At 40.5% G+C, this 19,090-nt stretch overlaps 1 protein-coding gene across 2 annotated transcripts in view; it reads right to left on the bottom strand.

Annotated features, from left to right (window-relative positions):
* The window catches only part of LOC146805363 (neuroligin-4, X-linked), a 791,723-nt gene that overhangs the window by 52,908 nt on the left and 719,725 nt on the right, over positions 1–19,090 (bottom strand). For both annotated transcript variants that reach the window (XM_085622591.1, XM_085622592.1), the window contains exon 6: positions 8,514–8,699. In XM_085622591.1, the coding sequence (XP_085478717.1) occupies positions 8,514–8,699 (186 nt within the window). The remainder of the gene's footprint in view (positions 1–8,513; positions 8,700–19,090) is intronic.

Here is a 19,090-nt window from a genome sequence, read left to right as displayed (position 1 = left end):
ATACAATGCACACTGTCCTATGAGTCTTTAGGGCCTACCTTAGTGGTGACCTATAAGTATTACAAAGGCAGGTTAAGGCCTGGCAAAAGGTTTATTTAGCCAAGTCAAGATGGTATTGTAAAACTACACTACAGGCTGCAGTGGCAGGCCTGAAGCATGTTTTAAAAGGCTAATTTACTGGGTGACACAATGAGTGGTGCTAGCCCACAAGCAGCATTTAATGTACAGGCCCTGGGTACATGAATTACTATTTACTGGGGATGTATAAGTAAAATAAAAGTGCCAATCAGGTGTAGGCAATTGTGTTATGTTTTAGGACGATTGCACAAGCACATTACCCCTTGTTAGCAGGCAGAAAAGTGCACAGAGTCCTAATGCCAACAAAAAAGGGTTCAGCAACAGAAGGCACAAATCAGGGGGAGACCCTGCAAAAAGGGCCAGATCCAACACTAACACCAATGTAATCTGCTATCTGCCTCACTAAACATGGTTGATAAACTGAAAGATGACTTGTGACTGTTTTTGTTGCCTGCCTTGGCCCTAAACAGATTACCTTTTTTGTATATAACATCTAAGGCTGACGGATAAACTGTAGATAGTTCAATGTTGTCAGCCTAAATGGAGATTTTACTTGGATGAATATTGCAAAGAATTGCCTGAATAGTTAGGCAGGATAGTTTAACTCTAGAAAAGGCGTATTGGCATCAAGTAAAATCACAGGAAATTATCTAGATTCACTCTGAGCTGCATTGAAAATTATCAGTGCTAAATCTGTAGACTGTATTAGCAACAAATGTAGCATCCGTTTTTCATCAAAATATGACATAGGCCAATATAATTTATTGTAAGGTGGGAATTCTCTTTCATGAAAGCTAATACAGTATTGGCTGGTTGCTAAGTTCATATTGGTGTAATATTTGTTTGATCTCAAATGTAACAAATGTGAGGCTTCATGCAGGCTTAGTAAGGTGTTGCTTTTAGACTTTGCCCTGTATCCTATAATTGCCTCATGATTTAAAATGTAGGGGCAGTTGAATTACTAAGCAAAATTTGGAGACTGTCAATTATACTTTGCATCTTATTGCATTATCAAAATATTGCCGAGAAAGAAAGAGATTGAGTTATTAAAAGATGCTACAGTTCCACAAATTGCTGTATAAAAGTATGGAAATGCTTCTAAAATGTTTTCAGGATCATTTGACCAGGATTCTATCAATATTAATAATCTTCAGAAGATAGACCATCCTTGAATTTACTGATTCTAAAACATCAAAGCATATATAAACAGTGCCATCCCTATCTGACTCATCACTGTTCACTATCTGGTTAAAAAATTCTACGGAGATTGAGAACACATCACACTCAGTGGCCACAATTGTACCCAATAATATACACAATTCTGCATTACTGGCCAGAGCACTATATGAACCTTCTGCTAAGGATCATCAGATACTCCAGTATCTATAACATAGCCAGGGAATAATCTACAAAGCCTTCAAAAATCCAAGTTGATAATGCTGCAAATTTTCCAAAGATAAAAAACTCTTTTGGTGACATAGACCAACATTAAATGCACATGGGTAGCCGGGATGATGATATTAATATTTCACAATAAAGAACAAAAAGCCATAATCCATCTAAAACAGAGCACTTGGAGACTAAATATCAAAATATTGGGGTGGCCTGAAAATCTGGCTATCACTTGTTTATCAAGGGCACACTTTGTAAGGTACTCTCAGCAATGCAAACTTGGACTTTTTTTTCTACGTGAGGTAGAAGCCATGTTGAATATCCTTTCACTCAAATCCCAGCACTACAATGTTTCATCCAATCCAGTATTATTTTGGCAATTTCAATCAGCTTAAGTGATGATGGCCCTAACTTGGGAACCCAGTAATGTGAGAATGTCTCACCATTGTATACCTCACCAAATTAACTACAAATCAATGGAGGGGTAACAGGGAAGGTTTGAAGTACTTTTTTGAGTCTGAGTCTGGGTAAAATGCCTTTAGAATCAGCTAGACTGAAAATTATTCATGATGCTTCCAGATACTTTTTTGATAATAAGAAGATGCACAGAATCTATTCCAGTGATTGACTGGAGCTTCAAAAGCGAGAGAAGATATTTCAGGCTGTTTGGGGTCCGGACATAGTACTCTTACTTCAAGACTACAAAAGATGTGCTTGCTCTGTATAATATTTGGTGTTGGAAACAGTGGCCCAACAGGGGACAAAGGAGAGGCGGGAGTCTCCTGCCCATGAGGGAGGCATGGATCAGTTTACATTCCCTGGTAAGGAAGGAAAAATCCCAATGACCTTGTGGACCAGCTTCAGATTCAGTTATTGCATGTTCTCAGATTGAAAGGATTGATATCTTCATTATCAAGTCTAACATTCATATGACTATCAGAGATAGTGACTTCAAAGGTTATGAGGAGTGGCTAAGCTTGCCTGTATTATCCTCCATTCATAATTGCTGCAGTCTATGCTTCAAACCATGAAGATTCAGGCGCTTGGAATCATTTTGTTTATTTAGAGAATGGGGTATTCTGCCACAAATGTGGCAAGCATCCCATCCACTGCATCACAAATCCTATTGTATATAATGAATTTGTAATACAGAGGATGGCATTTCCATCACATTTGTGAAGGAGTATCATGTCTGCCAAGCTAAATTAGGCCCATCAACATAACCATTTATAGTAGCTGGTGAATTTATTCTATCTAAATTTAAATTAGACTTCTTCAACGTTAGATTTACCCAATCCTCAATATGGTACATTTTAAATGTAGTTGGTGCATGGAGATTTGTGATTAAAATTTGCAGACAATAGTCAAACTTTTGTAATCAGGATAATGTTTTTATTCAGCTAGATCTATCCTAAGAATCTCAAATATTCTTATTAAGCCTCTCTTTAATGGTTTAAGTGAGGATTCACTCAGATCCTGCCCATATTCAGTTTCAATGTTGTCCTGAAGTTATCAAACCTTCACCTTATAGGTTGACATTTGAACTGACATTGTTGGCAGATGAGGTGTTTTATGACTTAATCAATTGCAATAATTCTAGGTCTAGGAAAGTAAAGTGTCCACATCTTCAGTTTTTACTGGTTGGAGTACATTAAAAGCTGCCATTGGGGACAGACCGGCTACCAATATGAATTCGCAAAAGAGTCAAAAAAAGCTATGGACAAGGGATTTGTCAGGAACTCAAAACTTTGAAGGCTACAATGGGCACAGTTAAAAGTAAAAGAATAGCAAGCGTAAAATCCTTAGGATGGCCTGAGGGTAATAAAACAACAAATTGTTGAGAATATAGTAACACAGATTAATGGAGAATGGTGCCAAAACAAAACATGGTATGTGAGGATAATACATTTATGAATGAAGTCTGTCAATAAATGAAACATGGAAGCAAAGACCAGAGTCCAAAAGAAATGCGGTTACAGTGTTATTTATTAAACATAACATTACTTCACACTGGTGAAGGTCCTCAGGGAATGGAAACATGTTTTTCTTTGAAGGTTTGGGGGTTCAATGTAATCTGTCATTGATCTTCTCAAAGGTGCTTAGGAATGTTCATATTCCAAGCTTATTCATAAGCTTTTGAGTACACAGAATAAAAGAGGCATCCCTTTGGAGACATAGGAAGCTCATGTAAACCTGCAGGTCTTTCAACCAAATTTTAGGAACTAAATAAAAAAGTTTAGTTAATGCACCATAAGACATTACAGTCCATTTTGGATATTAAATAAGTTGCACATAAATACTCCCTAAATTGTATTAAGGCACATACCACTGTAAAACATTTTGGGCAGTCCAGCACCATATAAATGCCATAGATTGTTGGTTCCAGTTCTGATTGAGTAGGTGAGATCTATGGATAGTCCAATGATGTTACCCCTATGAACCTATACCCACAGTCCAATCCTGTCATAAAAATAATTTCAGAATTTTTATTTTCATAAGTTAATTGAAAAAGAGTCTTCATAACACTCCTCTTTTCCCTTACTGTATATGCCAAATGCATTGTATCTCATATGGTCATGTGAGGTTTGTAGTTGTATTACATTAATGGAGCACTATCCCTGTTTGCCCCCACAGTATACCCTTAACTAGGTGCACCGGTACAAACAGGGACAATGCACCCTATTACTGATAATGCATCCACATGCAGTGTTATTGAAGGTTGTACATTTTCACATTTTGCAAACTATAACATCACTTTACGTTCTGGCAATTGGAAGTGGGTTTTTGGGAGAATAATGAGTTCAGTGTTATATTCATGAATGACAGCTCCTCCTCATGGATGTCTTGAGCTTCCTCAGGGAGAAGTCCAGCTGCCTGCTCATTAGGTTTTTGCTGAGAGTAACACATTTCTGATGCTTGATTAGATTCCATAAACTCGTCTCCAGAAAAACATATATAAACTGCCCTATATTCATCGCATTTTACCACGATGGTCTAACTGACCCTTTTTTAGCGAGGGCTCTGGTCAGTTGAAATGACAATTGTCTTTTAATAATTTTCCTGCACTGCTATTTTGTATTAAACCCAGTTTAGACTTTGGCCTTCCCAATGTGTTGTGGTTTATTTTTAACAGATGCTGCATGTGGCAGCAGAAATTGCTTTCGGAGAAAGAGGGCAGCAGAGTATTGGAGTGATCGCCACATGATGGCCCCAAGCACCCAACCTTTTCCAGGGGAACTGGGTTTGAGAATGACCCAGAGGTGGACCTGGTAAATTTGCAAACATTATGGGCCTGATTACGAGCTGAGGGAGACTGGCACAGTCCTTCTCAGCATATTACGAGGTCGCCACTGCCAGCCATTTCATAGCAGAAGCCCCGTCATGAAAAAACTGGCAGTGGAGGTACAAAGGGGGCCACACACGGCCCCCATTTCCCCCCGGCCATGGAGACACATTCAGGGGGACACAACATGTGCCCCGTCAGTATTCCCCCATAGTTCCAGCATGGCATGGAGGTCACCGTCCATTTCGTGCTGGAACTTTTTCGCTGTTCCATGTGTGAAGACTGGCACCTCCAGGGGAAAGGCGAAGGACCGTCCGCCCTATAAGAGTTCAACTTGTAATAAGGCGGTCGGTCCTTGCGCTGCTTTGGTGCATCTGTGTCGGCGGGGAGGCGGCACAACTGCGCCAAAGTTGTAATCAGCCCCTATGAGGGCAAAATAAGACAAATCTTTTGGTAGAGGCTAACTACACTTACAGTTTGTTTGTTGCTTGCTTACATGGCTTATTTGTCTGTGGTTAAGGTATTGTTAAAAAGGGTGCACACAAATGTCATCTGGGTAGGAGACAACAGAAAAATAAAAAGACAGGGTTTGGGAAAGTAGGATTAGAAGGACACCAGAAAACAGAAATGAATATGAATGTAAATACATAGTATTGGGGGAGGCTGCTCTAGAAACAGTATGATAATGGGGAAAATCAGCAGGAGTGCCAGGACCATAAGCACAGACCCTTGAAGGATGGATGTTTGAGAGAAAGAGACCTCTGATCTAACCATCTGACCTTTGCACAAATCCCTCCAGGTGTTTTCCGAATTTAGGATGCAATGCTTGCAGACCTTTTTTCCTGTTACTGTAATTTGAGTGATCTGCAAGGAATGGGGATGGAGTCGGCCATTCATTCCAAACATATTTAGCGCCCACTAAAAGGGACTCCTTCCTAGACTGTGAACAAACAATATCGTAAATGCATGTGCAAATTTTTGTGAGAGTGGGTGGGATTCACTAATGCGGGTGAGAAGAAGTCCTTTTCTGAACACAGCCCCTTCGATATTGAAAGATTAGCTTATTTACAGAAAAAAGGAGCAGGGTTAATACTGATTTTCTTATGAGTTGGTCTAAACTGAGGAGGCATAATGGGAAAAAGAATAATGGACTGGAAAGCTACCTTAAACAGTTGCTAGTGGTTAAACCTTTTGCAAGCTTTCCTATAATCACATTTTGGTGTCATGTAATGTCCTAAGTAGCAAGAGTATGCCCAGGTGTGGGTCCCATGCTCACTGTGCAATTGGAACCAAGCTATATGTGACTGAAGAGCCCCAATCAGGGGGAGACAATTCTTGACTTGCTTGTGTTCTGAATCAAGGTGTTCCTGGCCTGCCAGCTCTGGCTGGACTATCCCTATTGGAGCACGGCTGAAACTGATTTGCATATCGCTGGTTTCAAACTCAGGTAGCATGGTGGGCAAAAGAACAATAGATAGGAATCCTACCCTGAGTGATTTCCAGTGGTTACATTCATTGTAAGTATTCCTCCCATCATCTTTTGTGTGTTTCATGTAATGCCCTAAGTTGCAAAGGTATACCCAGATGTGCGTCTCTTGATCACTGGCCCACTTGAACCAAGCCACAATCAGCTGATGAGCACCAACAAAGGGGAAGCCAGTCTTGGGTAGCTTGTGTTCTAATTCAGGGAGGACCTGGCATGGCCTGACAGTTCAGGATAGACCATTCCTATTGACACAGGGTCAAGACTGATTTGTATATTGTTGGCTCCAAACTGAGGAGGCATAATGGGCAAAAAAACAATCGGTTGGAAAGCTACCTCAAGTTAATGCCAGTGGTTAGACTTCTTGTAAGCATTTCTCCCACCACCTTTTGTGTGCTTGATGTACTGCCCTAAGTGGCAAGGTTCTGCCCAGATATGGGTTGCATTCTCACTGCACCACTAGACCAAGCTCCATGCAACTGATGAGCCCTAATGAGGGTGAAACCGGTCTTGGGTTGCTTGTGTTCCGGTTCAAGAAGGACCTGGCCTGGCAGAACGGGCTGGACTATTTCTATTGGTACAGGGTCAAGACTGATATGCAAATGGGTGGGTCCAAACTGAGGTGGCATGGTGGGACTTATTGCAAGCTTATGAGTGATTGACTCATCTTGCAATGAATGAGAAATTAATTTTTTGTGAAGACAGAAAGGCTAATATCTCTAGTGTTTTGGTTGGACATGGTACGTGTGGAGATCATTCCTTTAGAAATACCTATTTTTGTATACTATCTTTCTTATGTAGTGCTGTTTCACAAGCACCACTAGCAAGGAGGTCATGCATATTTCACTTATAGGTCACAAGCATAAGCTTGGCTGCCCTTAGACTGGGTTGGGACTTGTTATTCAGAAAACGTTGTTGCTGCTATGAGAGATCTTGATGATCATCGATTAGAACAAGAACAAGCATTGGCATAGCCAATAGGTCTCGCCTTTGGGACCTTATAAGTGTTTAGCCATGCAACAGTTGCATAACTAAACACTTATAAGGTCCCAAAAGCGAGACCTATTGGCTATGCCAAGCGGCCGTGCGGCTGCTAAAGTGAGCGCGATCAAACATCAAAGCGGCGGTGCGGCCATGAAAATGAAAGTACTCGCGTCAAGCGCGGCGCGCGCAGCCACGCACATGCTCTGTAGGTCTAGGCTGGCCTGGTAGCACTTTTTGGAGCCCTCTCAAAAAGTGTCGCCAGACCAGCGCATGCGCTGGGTCAGGCGAGACCTAAAAAGGGGTAAGTGGACCATCCATTTCACCACCACTAGGTCATTCTCTGCTTTAAATATCTTTCTAAGTAGAATAATAATGATTCTTCAGACTAAATAAAATTAAGAAGAAACATATAGTTTTTAGAAGAAATAGCTAATTTGACAGCAATAACTATGAGGTTAGCTCTGAGGTTAGTGACAGAACAATTAGACGTCCATGCCGAGTTGCTAATTCAAAATAGGGTGCATTAGATTTGCTGCCAAAGGCTGGTGCTGCACCATTGTGGGCGGTTGAATGTTGTACCCATCTTCCCAACATTTGTCTTACTATACATGAACGGATAGATAACGTTAGGGAGAGTGTCGAAAACGACACGAGGTACATCGTGGCCCAGTTTAAATCCCAGTATCATCTGGACATCACTGGGGAATGAAAATAATTGAATCAATTATTGGAATAGTTCTGATTGCAGTTGTTGTATACATAGCTATAAGACTAATACTGTGCATCATCCAACATTTTGTAAAAATAAAGGCAATGCTTTTACACTTGCTGTTTCGAAGTATGATGAAGAAAGGGACAATAAGGATGTGAAAAAGGAAGTAATGAGGCTCTTTCTATTAAGTTGCTGTAAAGAACTTTTCCTCAAGGAAAAAAGGGGGAAAACATAAATAGGTATTCTTTTTAAATCTCTGCATTACTGTTTTATATATGTATGAAAAGATTGTAGTGATATATTATATACCCAGCCCAGATATATATTTTTGTCTCTTATTGGTTTGCAATATCTAATGACTTATATATGATTGGTGTCCCTTCTTATTTCATTAATAACAATATCTTTCACTTTACTCCTAAAGAGTGTACACATAATGTTCTACTTTGATGTTCATGGAGTGTAACATACCTTAACTGCTTACACTACAATAGGACTAGATCAAGCTGCGACAATTTCATTACAGAGTGTGTTCATACAATTGATCACCCGACTGGTTAGGTTTAAGGTTTTCTACTTACCCTCTGAGTAGTGGGACAAAGTGAGCAGACTCACGCAGGATGCGCCTGCTCCAGAACCAAAGATGGTAACTCGCTTAGGATCTCCACCGAATGCACCAATATTTTCCTCAATCCATCGCAAAGCTTGAATTTGGTCAAGTAGCCCATAATTCCCTTTCGCAGCTTGGTCACCTGTGCTTAAGAATCCTGCAAGACAAATATAAAAATGTTGAGTTCAACACTCAAAGAGAGTAAAACACCTTCTGTTTGTTGTACAGCTTTACAAAATATTTTCAAAGGAAACATCATTCTTACATGATAATAAAAAGTTTTAATAGTGATTAAAAATATATCATATGCAATTTGTTTATATTCCTGACATGATGCTTTTCATTCCTGCAGTTCAGGAAATATATGAATTCAAATCTCAAGGCTCTTCTAACTAACTGATATGGCAAAAAAATTCACCTATGTGACTCTATGAAGTGCTTCACCACATCAGTGTGTGAGTCAAATTCTCAGTAGTTTATTGGACACCTCAGTAAAATGTAAGCACAGATTTAAACATAGTTTGTTAGGACAAAATCACATTAATTATTCACAGAATCTGTATTAGATGAATTTCACCCTTGCAAATGGGATTTGCTTAGTTCAAATTTCTTACATTGTATAAATGCCCTTTGAGCAAACATCTTACTAGAGGAACATTTTTACACATTCTTAAAATGTTCCACCAGCAAAAGTTTTACATGTTAATAAATGTTCACAAAAAAGCTGCAGCTAGTTTACCACCAGTAAATAACTTGGTAATTTTCGCTCTTTAATGCCTAAAGAAAATACATTTTGCAGAAGACATGGGAAGAGAAACTTACCCAAAATTAATCAGTGTTCACTAAGGGGCTCTTTACGATGTCAGGCAGAAAGCCTCTGCCTGACATGGTCTTGGACTCTGGACCGACGACCTGGGATCAGCTGGTTTGACCGCCGGAATATGATGGATTCATATTGTTTCCTATGGTAGCTCGTGTTACGCCCGAGAATCAGCCATAACGCAGGCTTCTATGGGAAAATGGGGTGGGTGTGTAAAACCCAATACCCTGTTGCAGGCACCCCATGGTGCCTGCCACACAGTACAGGGTTTTACAGGGGGGTACCTTAGGCCGTAGGCCACGGGGCTAAGGGCCCTGCCAGGCCCCCCTGCTAGGCCCCCCAATTTTCGACTCGGAAAGGCTGTTGGAAACCGACATCATAATCCTGATGGCGGAAACGCCGTCCATAGGGGGTTATGGTGAGGTTCCTACTGACAGGAACATTCTGTGAGTTGGTCGGAACCGAGTCGGAATGACCGGCCAGTTACGGTTCTGACTGCGAACATCCTAATCGGGCGGACGGACTGTAAACTGACTAAGTCAGTCGGAAGGGCTACGACGCAGTAGGAAAGATTCAGACTGTCGGGAACTTAAAAAAAAAAGCACTTAGCTTTATACTAGTACACAAGAGGTTCAGCACTATACACTTTTGCGTGATCACCAAGTAACATCAGCCATTTGATAAAGCATGTGACACAAGATATAGAGATTTTCTTCTTTATTGCTTTTGAATGAAGATTTCTTGTATTTCACATTTCATGTTCACATAGCCATAGCCAACGCGTTTCGTCTCCCATGAGACTTCTTCAGGGCTCATAAGTACGATATGTACGATTCTTTCTTGTTTTGAAGTTCCTATGGTGTAGATTCAGCGATGAGCATTTCTCTAAGTCACCCAATATTTTGTGACGGTCTGATAGCCAGCATATTCAGGTCATAGTTTCAGCAAAAAAAAAAAGCTTTATACTGTCGACCACCGTCCGCCACCTCTTCTTCCCGTGTCCTCCTATCTGCACCTGGCAGGAAGCACACAGCTTCCCAGAATCCTCTGACCAATCACAACCTTACAGCAGCTTTGCAATGGGTCTGAGCGCATTGTTCGGTGCACAGACAGGGGCTGGCAGGCTGTGCATATTCTCCACCCAGACTGTAATGGAGCGTGGGAGGAGAACATGCAGATTTAGCATGACTGTTTGGCCGGCACAAAACGGCCAGCCAAACCATCATGTGTACTTTAGGTGCTGCCACCACTCCTCCCCCTGTGACGCGGGGAGTCCAGCCCCGCCCACCCGGCTTCAGGTACAAGTTGAATACAAAACAAAATGATAATAATGAACATTCACTGCTTTCTCCTTGCTTTTTTACTGTCATTTGAGTGTCTTCTCCTTGCTTCCCCTCATTTTCACTGCCTTCTCCTTGCTTTTACCCCATTTTTTAGTGTCTTCTCCTTGCTCTTACAAGTGTTTTCACTGCTTTCTCCTAGCTGTTCCCCCTGTTTTTTTAGACCTTTCTCCTTTCTTTCCCTTCATTTTCATTGCTTTCTCCTTGCTTTTCCCCTGTTTTTTTGAGTGCTTTCTCCTTGCATTCCCACCTGTTTTCACTCATTTTCACTGCTTTCTCCTTGCTTTTCACCTTAGTTTACATGGCTTTCTCTGTGGTTTTCCCTCATTGCCCCTCCCCTCAGCCGTCTGTTTTTTCCAGCCTCCCCCCTTGCCCTGCCGCTGCCTCCAAGTGCCCCTCTCTCCTCCAAGGACCTACTGAATGGAGGCCACAGCCCAACCCCATTGAGCAGGCCTCAAGCCCACCTCTCCTACTGCTGCTGCATCGCTGTTGCTCTTGTCTTCTCCTTGCTTTTCTCCCCCATATTGAGTGCCTTCTGCTTTCTTTTCCCTCATTTTCACTGCTTTCTCCTTGCTTTTTTCTCAGTTTTTTTAGTGCATTCTCCATGCTTTTCCCTCTTTTTCACTGCTGTCTCCTTGCTTCTTCTCCTGTGCTTTGAGTGCCTTCACCTTGCTTTTCCCTTGTTTTCACTGCTTTCTCCTTGCTTTTTCCCCAAATTGTGAGTGCCTTCTCCTTGTTTCCCACTCACTTTCACTGCCTTCTTGCTATTTTCCCTGTGTTGTGAGTGTCTTCTCTTCCTTTTCCCTTGTTATCACTGCTTTTTCTGTGTTTTCCTATCAAGATCTGGCTGTTCCAATGAGACTCCGGGACCTGCAAGCACCTGGATACCCTGTCAGGTGATTAGCCACACTTTACAAATCCATATTTATTTATTGATTAATTGATTGGCCTAGTGGACCTGCTGAACAAAGTCAACTACCACCTATCCACCAGGAGTTCTAAAAACTGTATTTTCTCATTTTCCTGACCCATCTATTTCCCTTCTCAGTGTTTCTTGTAGCCAAGGCAAAGTACCTAATTCATTCAAGGAGGTTAGATTGATCCCACTCCAAAAGAAAGCCGGCAAAGACCCACTTGAACTGTGAAATTATCACATCATTTCCCTATTATTCTATCTAATCAAAATAGTAGAGGCACATGTTGCTCGAAACCTCTGCTCCTTCTTGGAGGAGTCCAAGCTCCTCGATCCCTATCAGGCGATCTTCCACCCTGCTCACTCCACAAAAACTGTCATCCTCTCTGTGATTGATGAAATGCATGAAAAATGTGATAAAGGCCATACACAGGCACTATTACTCCTGGAACTATTAGTGGCCTTCCACACGGTCTACTTCCTAATGGACCGTGTCTAGGCAGCGGTGCTGCAGGGTACACTACTCGACTGAATCATTTCCATCTTAAAGGATCATTCACAATCTGTCAGCCTGACTCCTTTCAAGTCATCTAAAGTCCACCTAGACTGAGGAGTACCCCAGGGATCTTCCCTCTCGCTACATTTGTTCAACCTGTATATATGCCCTCTAGTCCACACCCTCAGAAAAATAAACGTCAAAGTCTATAATTATGCTGATTACATAAAGCTACTTTTCAATATTGACAATTCTCGTGAATCAAAGGAGGACTTCCAAGATACAATGCTATTAATCCACAACTGAAGGAATAGCAATCATCTAATATTAAACTCAGACAAAACTGAGATTGTCATCAAAAGAATTAACCATATATTTTGTAAATCATCAGCCTGGCACTCTGTGACGGGTATCCTTCTCTCTACCAAGAAATCAGTAAAATGTTGTGGGGTTCTCATCGATGAGGAGCTCTCTTTGAAACCTCAGCAAAAGACACACAATTGATGGGCGGAATGCAGAACAAATCAAAACATTCACCCCAGTAAAGAGATCTGGGTTAAATCCATCATTCTTTTGCTCACCATGCCACCCCAGTTTAGACCTGGCCATGGGCAAATCATCTTGACCCTGTGCCTCATGGGAACAGTCCAGCCTGAACTGCTAAGCCAGGTCCTCCCAAACAAGCATACTAGGACCGGTTTTGGGGTTTCACCCCTCTTCAGCCAGGATAGCTTGAATCCAGTGGCACAATGAGCCCAAGACCCACGTCTGGGCATACCCGGCGCACTTAGGGCATGGAGGCATAAGACACACAATTGATGGATGGAATGAAGAACAAATCAAAACATTCACCCCCAGTCAAGAGATCTGGGTTAAATCCATCATTCTTTTGCTCACCATGCCAACCCAGTTTAGACCTGGCCATATGCAAATCTGTCTCGACCCTGTGCCTCATGTGAACAGTCCAGCCCGAACTGCTAAGTCAGGTCCTCCCTGGACCGGAAACAAGCATCCTGGGACCGGTTTTGGGATTTCACCCCTCTTCAGCCAGGATAGCTTGAATCCACTGGCACAGTGAGCCCAGGACCCATGTCTGGGCATACCCGGCACACTTAGGGCGAGGAAGCAAAAGACACACAATTGATGGACGGTATGCAGAACAAATCAAAACATTCACCCCCAGTCAAGAGATCTGGGTTAAATCCATCATTCTTTTGCTCACCATGCCACCCCAGTTTAGAACTGGCCATATGCAAATCAGTCTTGACCCTCTGCCTCATGGGAACAGTCCAGCCCGAACTGCTAAGCCAGGTCATCCCTGGACCTGAAACAAGCATCCTAGGACCGGTTTCAGGGTTTCACCTCTCTTCAGCCAGGATAGCTTGAATCCAGTGGCACAGTGAGCCCGGAACCCACGTCTGGGCATACCCGGGGCACTTAGGGCGCGGAAGCAAAAGACACACAATTGATGGCTGAAGAGGGGTGAAACCCCAAAACCGGTCCTAGGATGCTTGTTTTCAGTCCAGGGAGGACCTGGCTTGGCAGTTTGGGCTGGACTGTTCCCATGAGGCACAGGGTCAGGACTGATTTGCATATGGCTGGGTTCAAACTGGAATGGCATGGTGAGCAAAAAAACGATGGATTTAGGCCCAGATCTCTGTACTGGGATAAATGTATGACATTGTTCTGCATTCTGTCCATCAACTGTTGTTTTTGCCTATGTCACCCCGAGTGGGACGGGTATGCCCAGATGTGGGTCCCGTGCTGTCCATGCCACTGGACTCAAGCTATCCTGGCTGAAGAGGGGTGAAACCCCGAAACCGGTCCTAGGATTCTTGTTTCCAGTCCAGGGAGGACCTGGCTTGGCAGTTCGGGCTGGACTGTACCCATGAGGCACAGGGTCAAGTCCGATTTGCATATGGCTGGGTTTAAACTGGAATGCTTTGATGAGCAAAAAACGATGGATTTAGGCCCAAATCTCTGTACTGGGGTGAATGTATGACATTGTTCTGCATTCTGTCCATCAACTGTGTTTTTTGCTATTTGAAACCTCAACTCGGAGCACTAACCTTCTCCTGCTTTCTATTACTTCGTAGAATCAGGAAAATATCAAAACGCCTCACCACTGAGGCCCTTATTCAAGTCATAATTGCCCTAGTCAGCTCCAGAATAGAATATGCTAACTCCCTCTGTTGGTGCCTCCAAAATGTCTCAATCACAGGCTCCAAATACTATAGAACCAAGCAATCCGGCTAATCTTCCAACAATGAATAAACTGCCATATCACTCCTTAGATGAAAGAACTCCACTGGCTTCCGGTGGAACAAGGAGCTATCTTTAAAACTAGCTGCATTTTGCTCAAATCTCTTAATGGAAAGGCCCAGCATTCATCACAGCCCGAATCCAAAAGTACATACCCAAATGAACCCTAAGATCCATTCATATGAACTACCTAACAATACACAAATTTAACAAAAGAAAGCTGATGGTTCCAGATTTTCAGTATCTGCCCACCCCAAATGGAACTCTCTCTTTCTCGAAATCAGAAGAGCTCCCAGCCACATGAAATTTAGACAACTACTAAAATGAAGGATTTTTAGACAGGCATATGACTGAAGTACCCCCAGCAGCTATATCAGGCCCTTTAACCCCAGTGCCAAAAAACTGTTGGTGATTGTGTGCTCTACAGATGTCAGTAACTTAATATAATATGCCATAACATAACATAGCATAGCATAACCATAATTAGACTCTCCAAAATCTTCACATCTCCAAAGTCTGGCAAGGTGGGGCAGTAAAGTTCACCATTAATGAAAGAGATACATTTCTCAAGAACAGTCTAATACCATACAGGAAAGCAACATCCTTTAAACAGGGAAATCTCCTCTCATGTTACTAGGAGCATGGTGTTTGAAATTTACATTAAGAAAAAGTGGCCACAAATTGTGGAATGAATTTTTACAAATAGAAAATAATTGTTCAAACCAATCTATAATATTAATAGGTCACTTCACAAAATTTCAAATCATATTGGGTTACAATCAGACCCAACTCATTAAATCTAATGAAGTAGTTGTCAACTTGTGACTCAGTACTATTGGATGACAGGAATGGCTGCCTTCTGGGATCAGAAGACGACCATATCTGTGATCGCATTTAAATAAATAAAATTATTTTAAACACAGCCCTTTTTCCTTACAGGAAAATCCCAGCCGGGTTAAGCAACTGACACAGTCTTCTCAGCCTTTTGCTCTGAACACGATGACTCACATATTTACTAACATGGAAATTAGAGTTAACAATAAAACATTTTGTGCTTCGTGCAAAAAGCATTTTACTGTTGCAAAGCCTGCGATTCAAAAACTTACAGCATTTGTGACAACCAAAAGGCTATTTGCTTTGTACTAAACCCATTTTGTGATTCTGTAACATGTTACCACATTATAAAATAGGTTTAGTTCTCAAGAACGAATTCCTATTTGGAAATTATTTGGAAAGAGTGTGATTAACCTGCCCTTTCAAAATAGAGATTTGTTAAGTGATGCATCAATGTTTTGCTACCATAATCCGTTTGCAGAACATTGAAAAGTTACTGATTCCTGAGTTGGAGTCTTAACACATTACCAAAAGGAAAGGGTTCTCATTGACATCCCTTCCCCTTTGTAAATGTAAATTAAATTTTGTTGGGGAGTTGGCTGTGGTCCAGGGGACCACTGGCAACCATCAAATATATATTATTTTTTTAATAAACGTTTCTTTTTAAATGCAGTTCAATTTCCCTTAAGGAAAACTGCTGCATTTAGAAAAAAAAAATTATTTACTAAAATGCGATCAGATACATAGTGGTCTGCTGAACCCAGCCATTTAGTCCCACTTATTACGAATGGACATTTTGTACATTAGGCCCTATATTCTTTTTTTTTTTTTTAATAATTTTTTATTGAAGTCCATAAATATTGCAATACATTAAATACATTAAGATCAAAATATCCATTTAAAAAGAGAGTTACTATCGAGCCTAACATTAAATTTCCAAACATTTATAAATATCACATAGATTGCATAGAACACTTAAATATCAGGGAAAAATACATTCAAAACAAAACAATAACCCTTCCCAAACTTAAACAAAATAAGTGACCCAGATTTTTTCAAACTTCCTAAGACCCCCCACCCGAAGTGCATAAGTATGTTCACTTCTTCTAACCGCTTGCATCTTATGGGCCCACTCCAGGACAGAGGGAATCGAGTCAGTATGCCACCTTTGTAATAACAGTGATCTGGCTACTGCCATTGCAATGTATAAAAGTTTTACCAATTGGTCACAAAGGAACAGATCTGGGTCAAAACCGAAAATAATTAACAAATCGTTCACTACTAATTGAATATAACATTCAGTTTCCAAATAGCAAAAAAAATCCTCCCAGAACTTCTGAATCTTAGGACATTGCAGCATATTATGCGACCAATTAGCTGAAAGGTAGATGTTACAGCAAAAACAATTCGCTGAGGAATTAGCATACATTTTTGAAAGAGAGAGAGGGGTTTGGTAAAGTTGCCATTTACTAAAAAACAACATCCTTCGCCAGTTCGCCCCTCTTAATGCACTAAAATTCAGTTTATTCATAACCGACCATAAATTTACAGAAATTTCAACATCTTCATGGTCCTTCCATTTTTTAATTGCCTTCTGTCCAAGATCCAATCCCCTAATTGAAGCTAAACGCTTTCTCCATATCCTGGAGTTTCTGCTAGGTGTATCCTCTAAAAGTTCAGTAACCAACTGCTGTTGTTCACCAATTTGGGAAGCATCTTGCTCAGCAAGAAATTTAAGTCGGATGTTATATGGCCCTAAAAGTTTAAAATCATTAATGGTCACTTGTGACATTTCAGTCAAGTCAGCCATCCTCCATTCCTCAGAAAATCTGAGACCTTACAGAAACCTACCGAGGTCCATTTTGCAGCAAGTTCCGAAGATTGCGTAATACCTGCTAATGGTAGAATGCTAGATAGTAGGGTGGCTGAATTGATTACCGGGATGGAGTATCTTTTATAAAGTGCCTGTCGTTTTTTAAAAAACCAATGAAGACTCTTATAGCTAACCAGTTTGGGAGATTTAATAATTAGAAGAGGGAAGTGAATCTGACTTTCCTTACACATAAGATCCACTAAACTATTAATAAAAGGATTTACCTGTAATTCAGGTTTAAATCTAGATAAATATTGTGCAAAATAAGCATAATAATAATCCCTGAATTAGGCCCCATATTCTGTGAGTGTTGTTATCCCACCGGAACTGAACAAGAAGGTTCACAGGTGCACTCTAACAGAGGGATTTATTTATTTGGTAAAAGGTTATATGGAGTAGAAAGATTTACTTGAGCATTTACAACTGGATATGGTTCATCATGTAACTTTGTAGCAACCCAAGTTCACCATAGTTTGAGGCGGAATTGTGCAATAGTCCTATACATCAAAAGGGTACACTATGTAATTTGTTTGTATGAAGAGGAAGCCTTAAGAGGTTATAAGTTATGTTAATTTTGAGTTATTTTGTTGTAATATACTTGATTGTTGGAATTGGATTTGGTGTACATGGATAAGATGAGCATGTATATGTTTGCTATTCTACCTAGGAGATATTTGAAGTTTGTATCATATACTGGCAAGGCCTAATTGAAAAATTAATTATGATCATGATATGATTCTTGATCCACACATGAACCTACTATAGGATATCTGTACTGCTATACAGATAAGAAGAGTACTTTTAAGATTTGGAAAAATATACAATATAAGTAGGGACCACTACTTATTTGGGTTTCTATTGAAATTGTAATCAGCCATGTTATCCCCTGTTTATGTCTTTTCTTCCTGAATTTAAGTTGACATCAAATGCTACATGAAATCTTTTATTTTAACAAAACCAACTGATAACTATAGGAGATAACTTGATATTGTTCAGTTTGGTGTTTACTATTGCAGCTTTAAAGAAAGTGCCAGATATACTTATTGTTCTAGAAAACAGACAAACACTATGGGCCTGAATTCACAAAGGTAACTTACATTTTTGAGTAAGTTTACCACTTTTCATGTATTCACAAACTGCACTTTCGTAGTAACTTACATTTTTTGTAGTAAGTCCAGTACTACACTTGGTCAACCAGGGGTACTGCAACACCTTCCCATAGCAAATATGAGTAAGTTACTACAACATTGTAACTTATTACAAAAGGGACATTTGTGAATACATGAAAGTCGAAAACTTACTCAAAAGTGTAAGTTATTACAAGGTGCAGTTTGTGATTCAGGCCCTAAATGTACAAGATGGTCCCACTTGAATTTGTAAAGTGCAATTCTAGATAGCACATTTCATGCTATTTACTGCTTAAGCTGCTCAGGCTAAACATCTGTAACTAGTATACTTATCGGTTATTTTAAATAATGAATGTGGTGTAGTGTGTTTTAAAATTTGGAACTATATGTTACATGTGGGTCTGTTTGTAGACTTGAAGAAGTTCTGAGCAACCGAAATGTGTTGCTGCAAGAAAAAAAAGTTGTATATAAGCCACACTCAACTTTTATGCCAAGAATTGTTTTTCAAAGAAAGGAAATTTGTATAAAAGCACAACATCAGATTATCTTGCTGTGTTATATTGTTCTGGAGTAAAGTTACTTAGTGCATCACTTGATTACTTTTGACTACTACTGGAGTACAGTCCTGTGTGAAACGACAAGATAATATTTTTGTGTTATACGTTTGTAAAAAGTAGAAAGATTTACTTGAGCATTTACAACTTGATACGGTTGTCATGTAACTTTGTAGCTAGCTAAGATCACCACAGCCTGAGGAACAGCTGTTTGCATTGAAATGGAAACAGACTACCACAAACAGGTTTTTCTAAACCCTGATTACCATTGTGGAATATGCATTACATCATTAACAAGCATACATTTTCAGCCAACATTTTTGGCAACA

Source organism: Triturus cristatus, chromosome 8, assembly GCF_964204655.1.
Source record: "Triturus cristatus chromosome 8, aTriCri1.1, whole genome shotgun sequence".
Lineage (NCBI taxonomy): Eukaryota > Metazoa > Chordata > Amphibia > Caudata > Salamandridae > Triturus > Triturus cristatus.
This window is presented reverse-complemented; position numbering and strand designations above follow the sequence as displayed.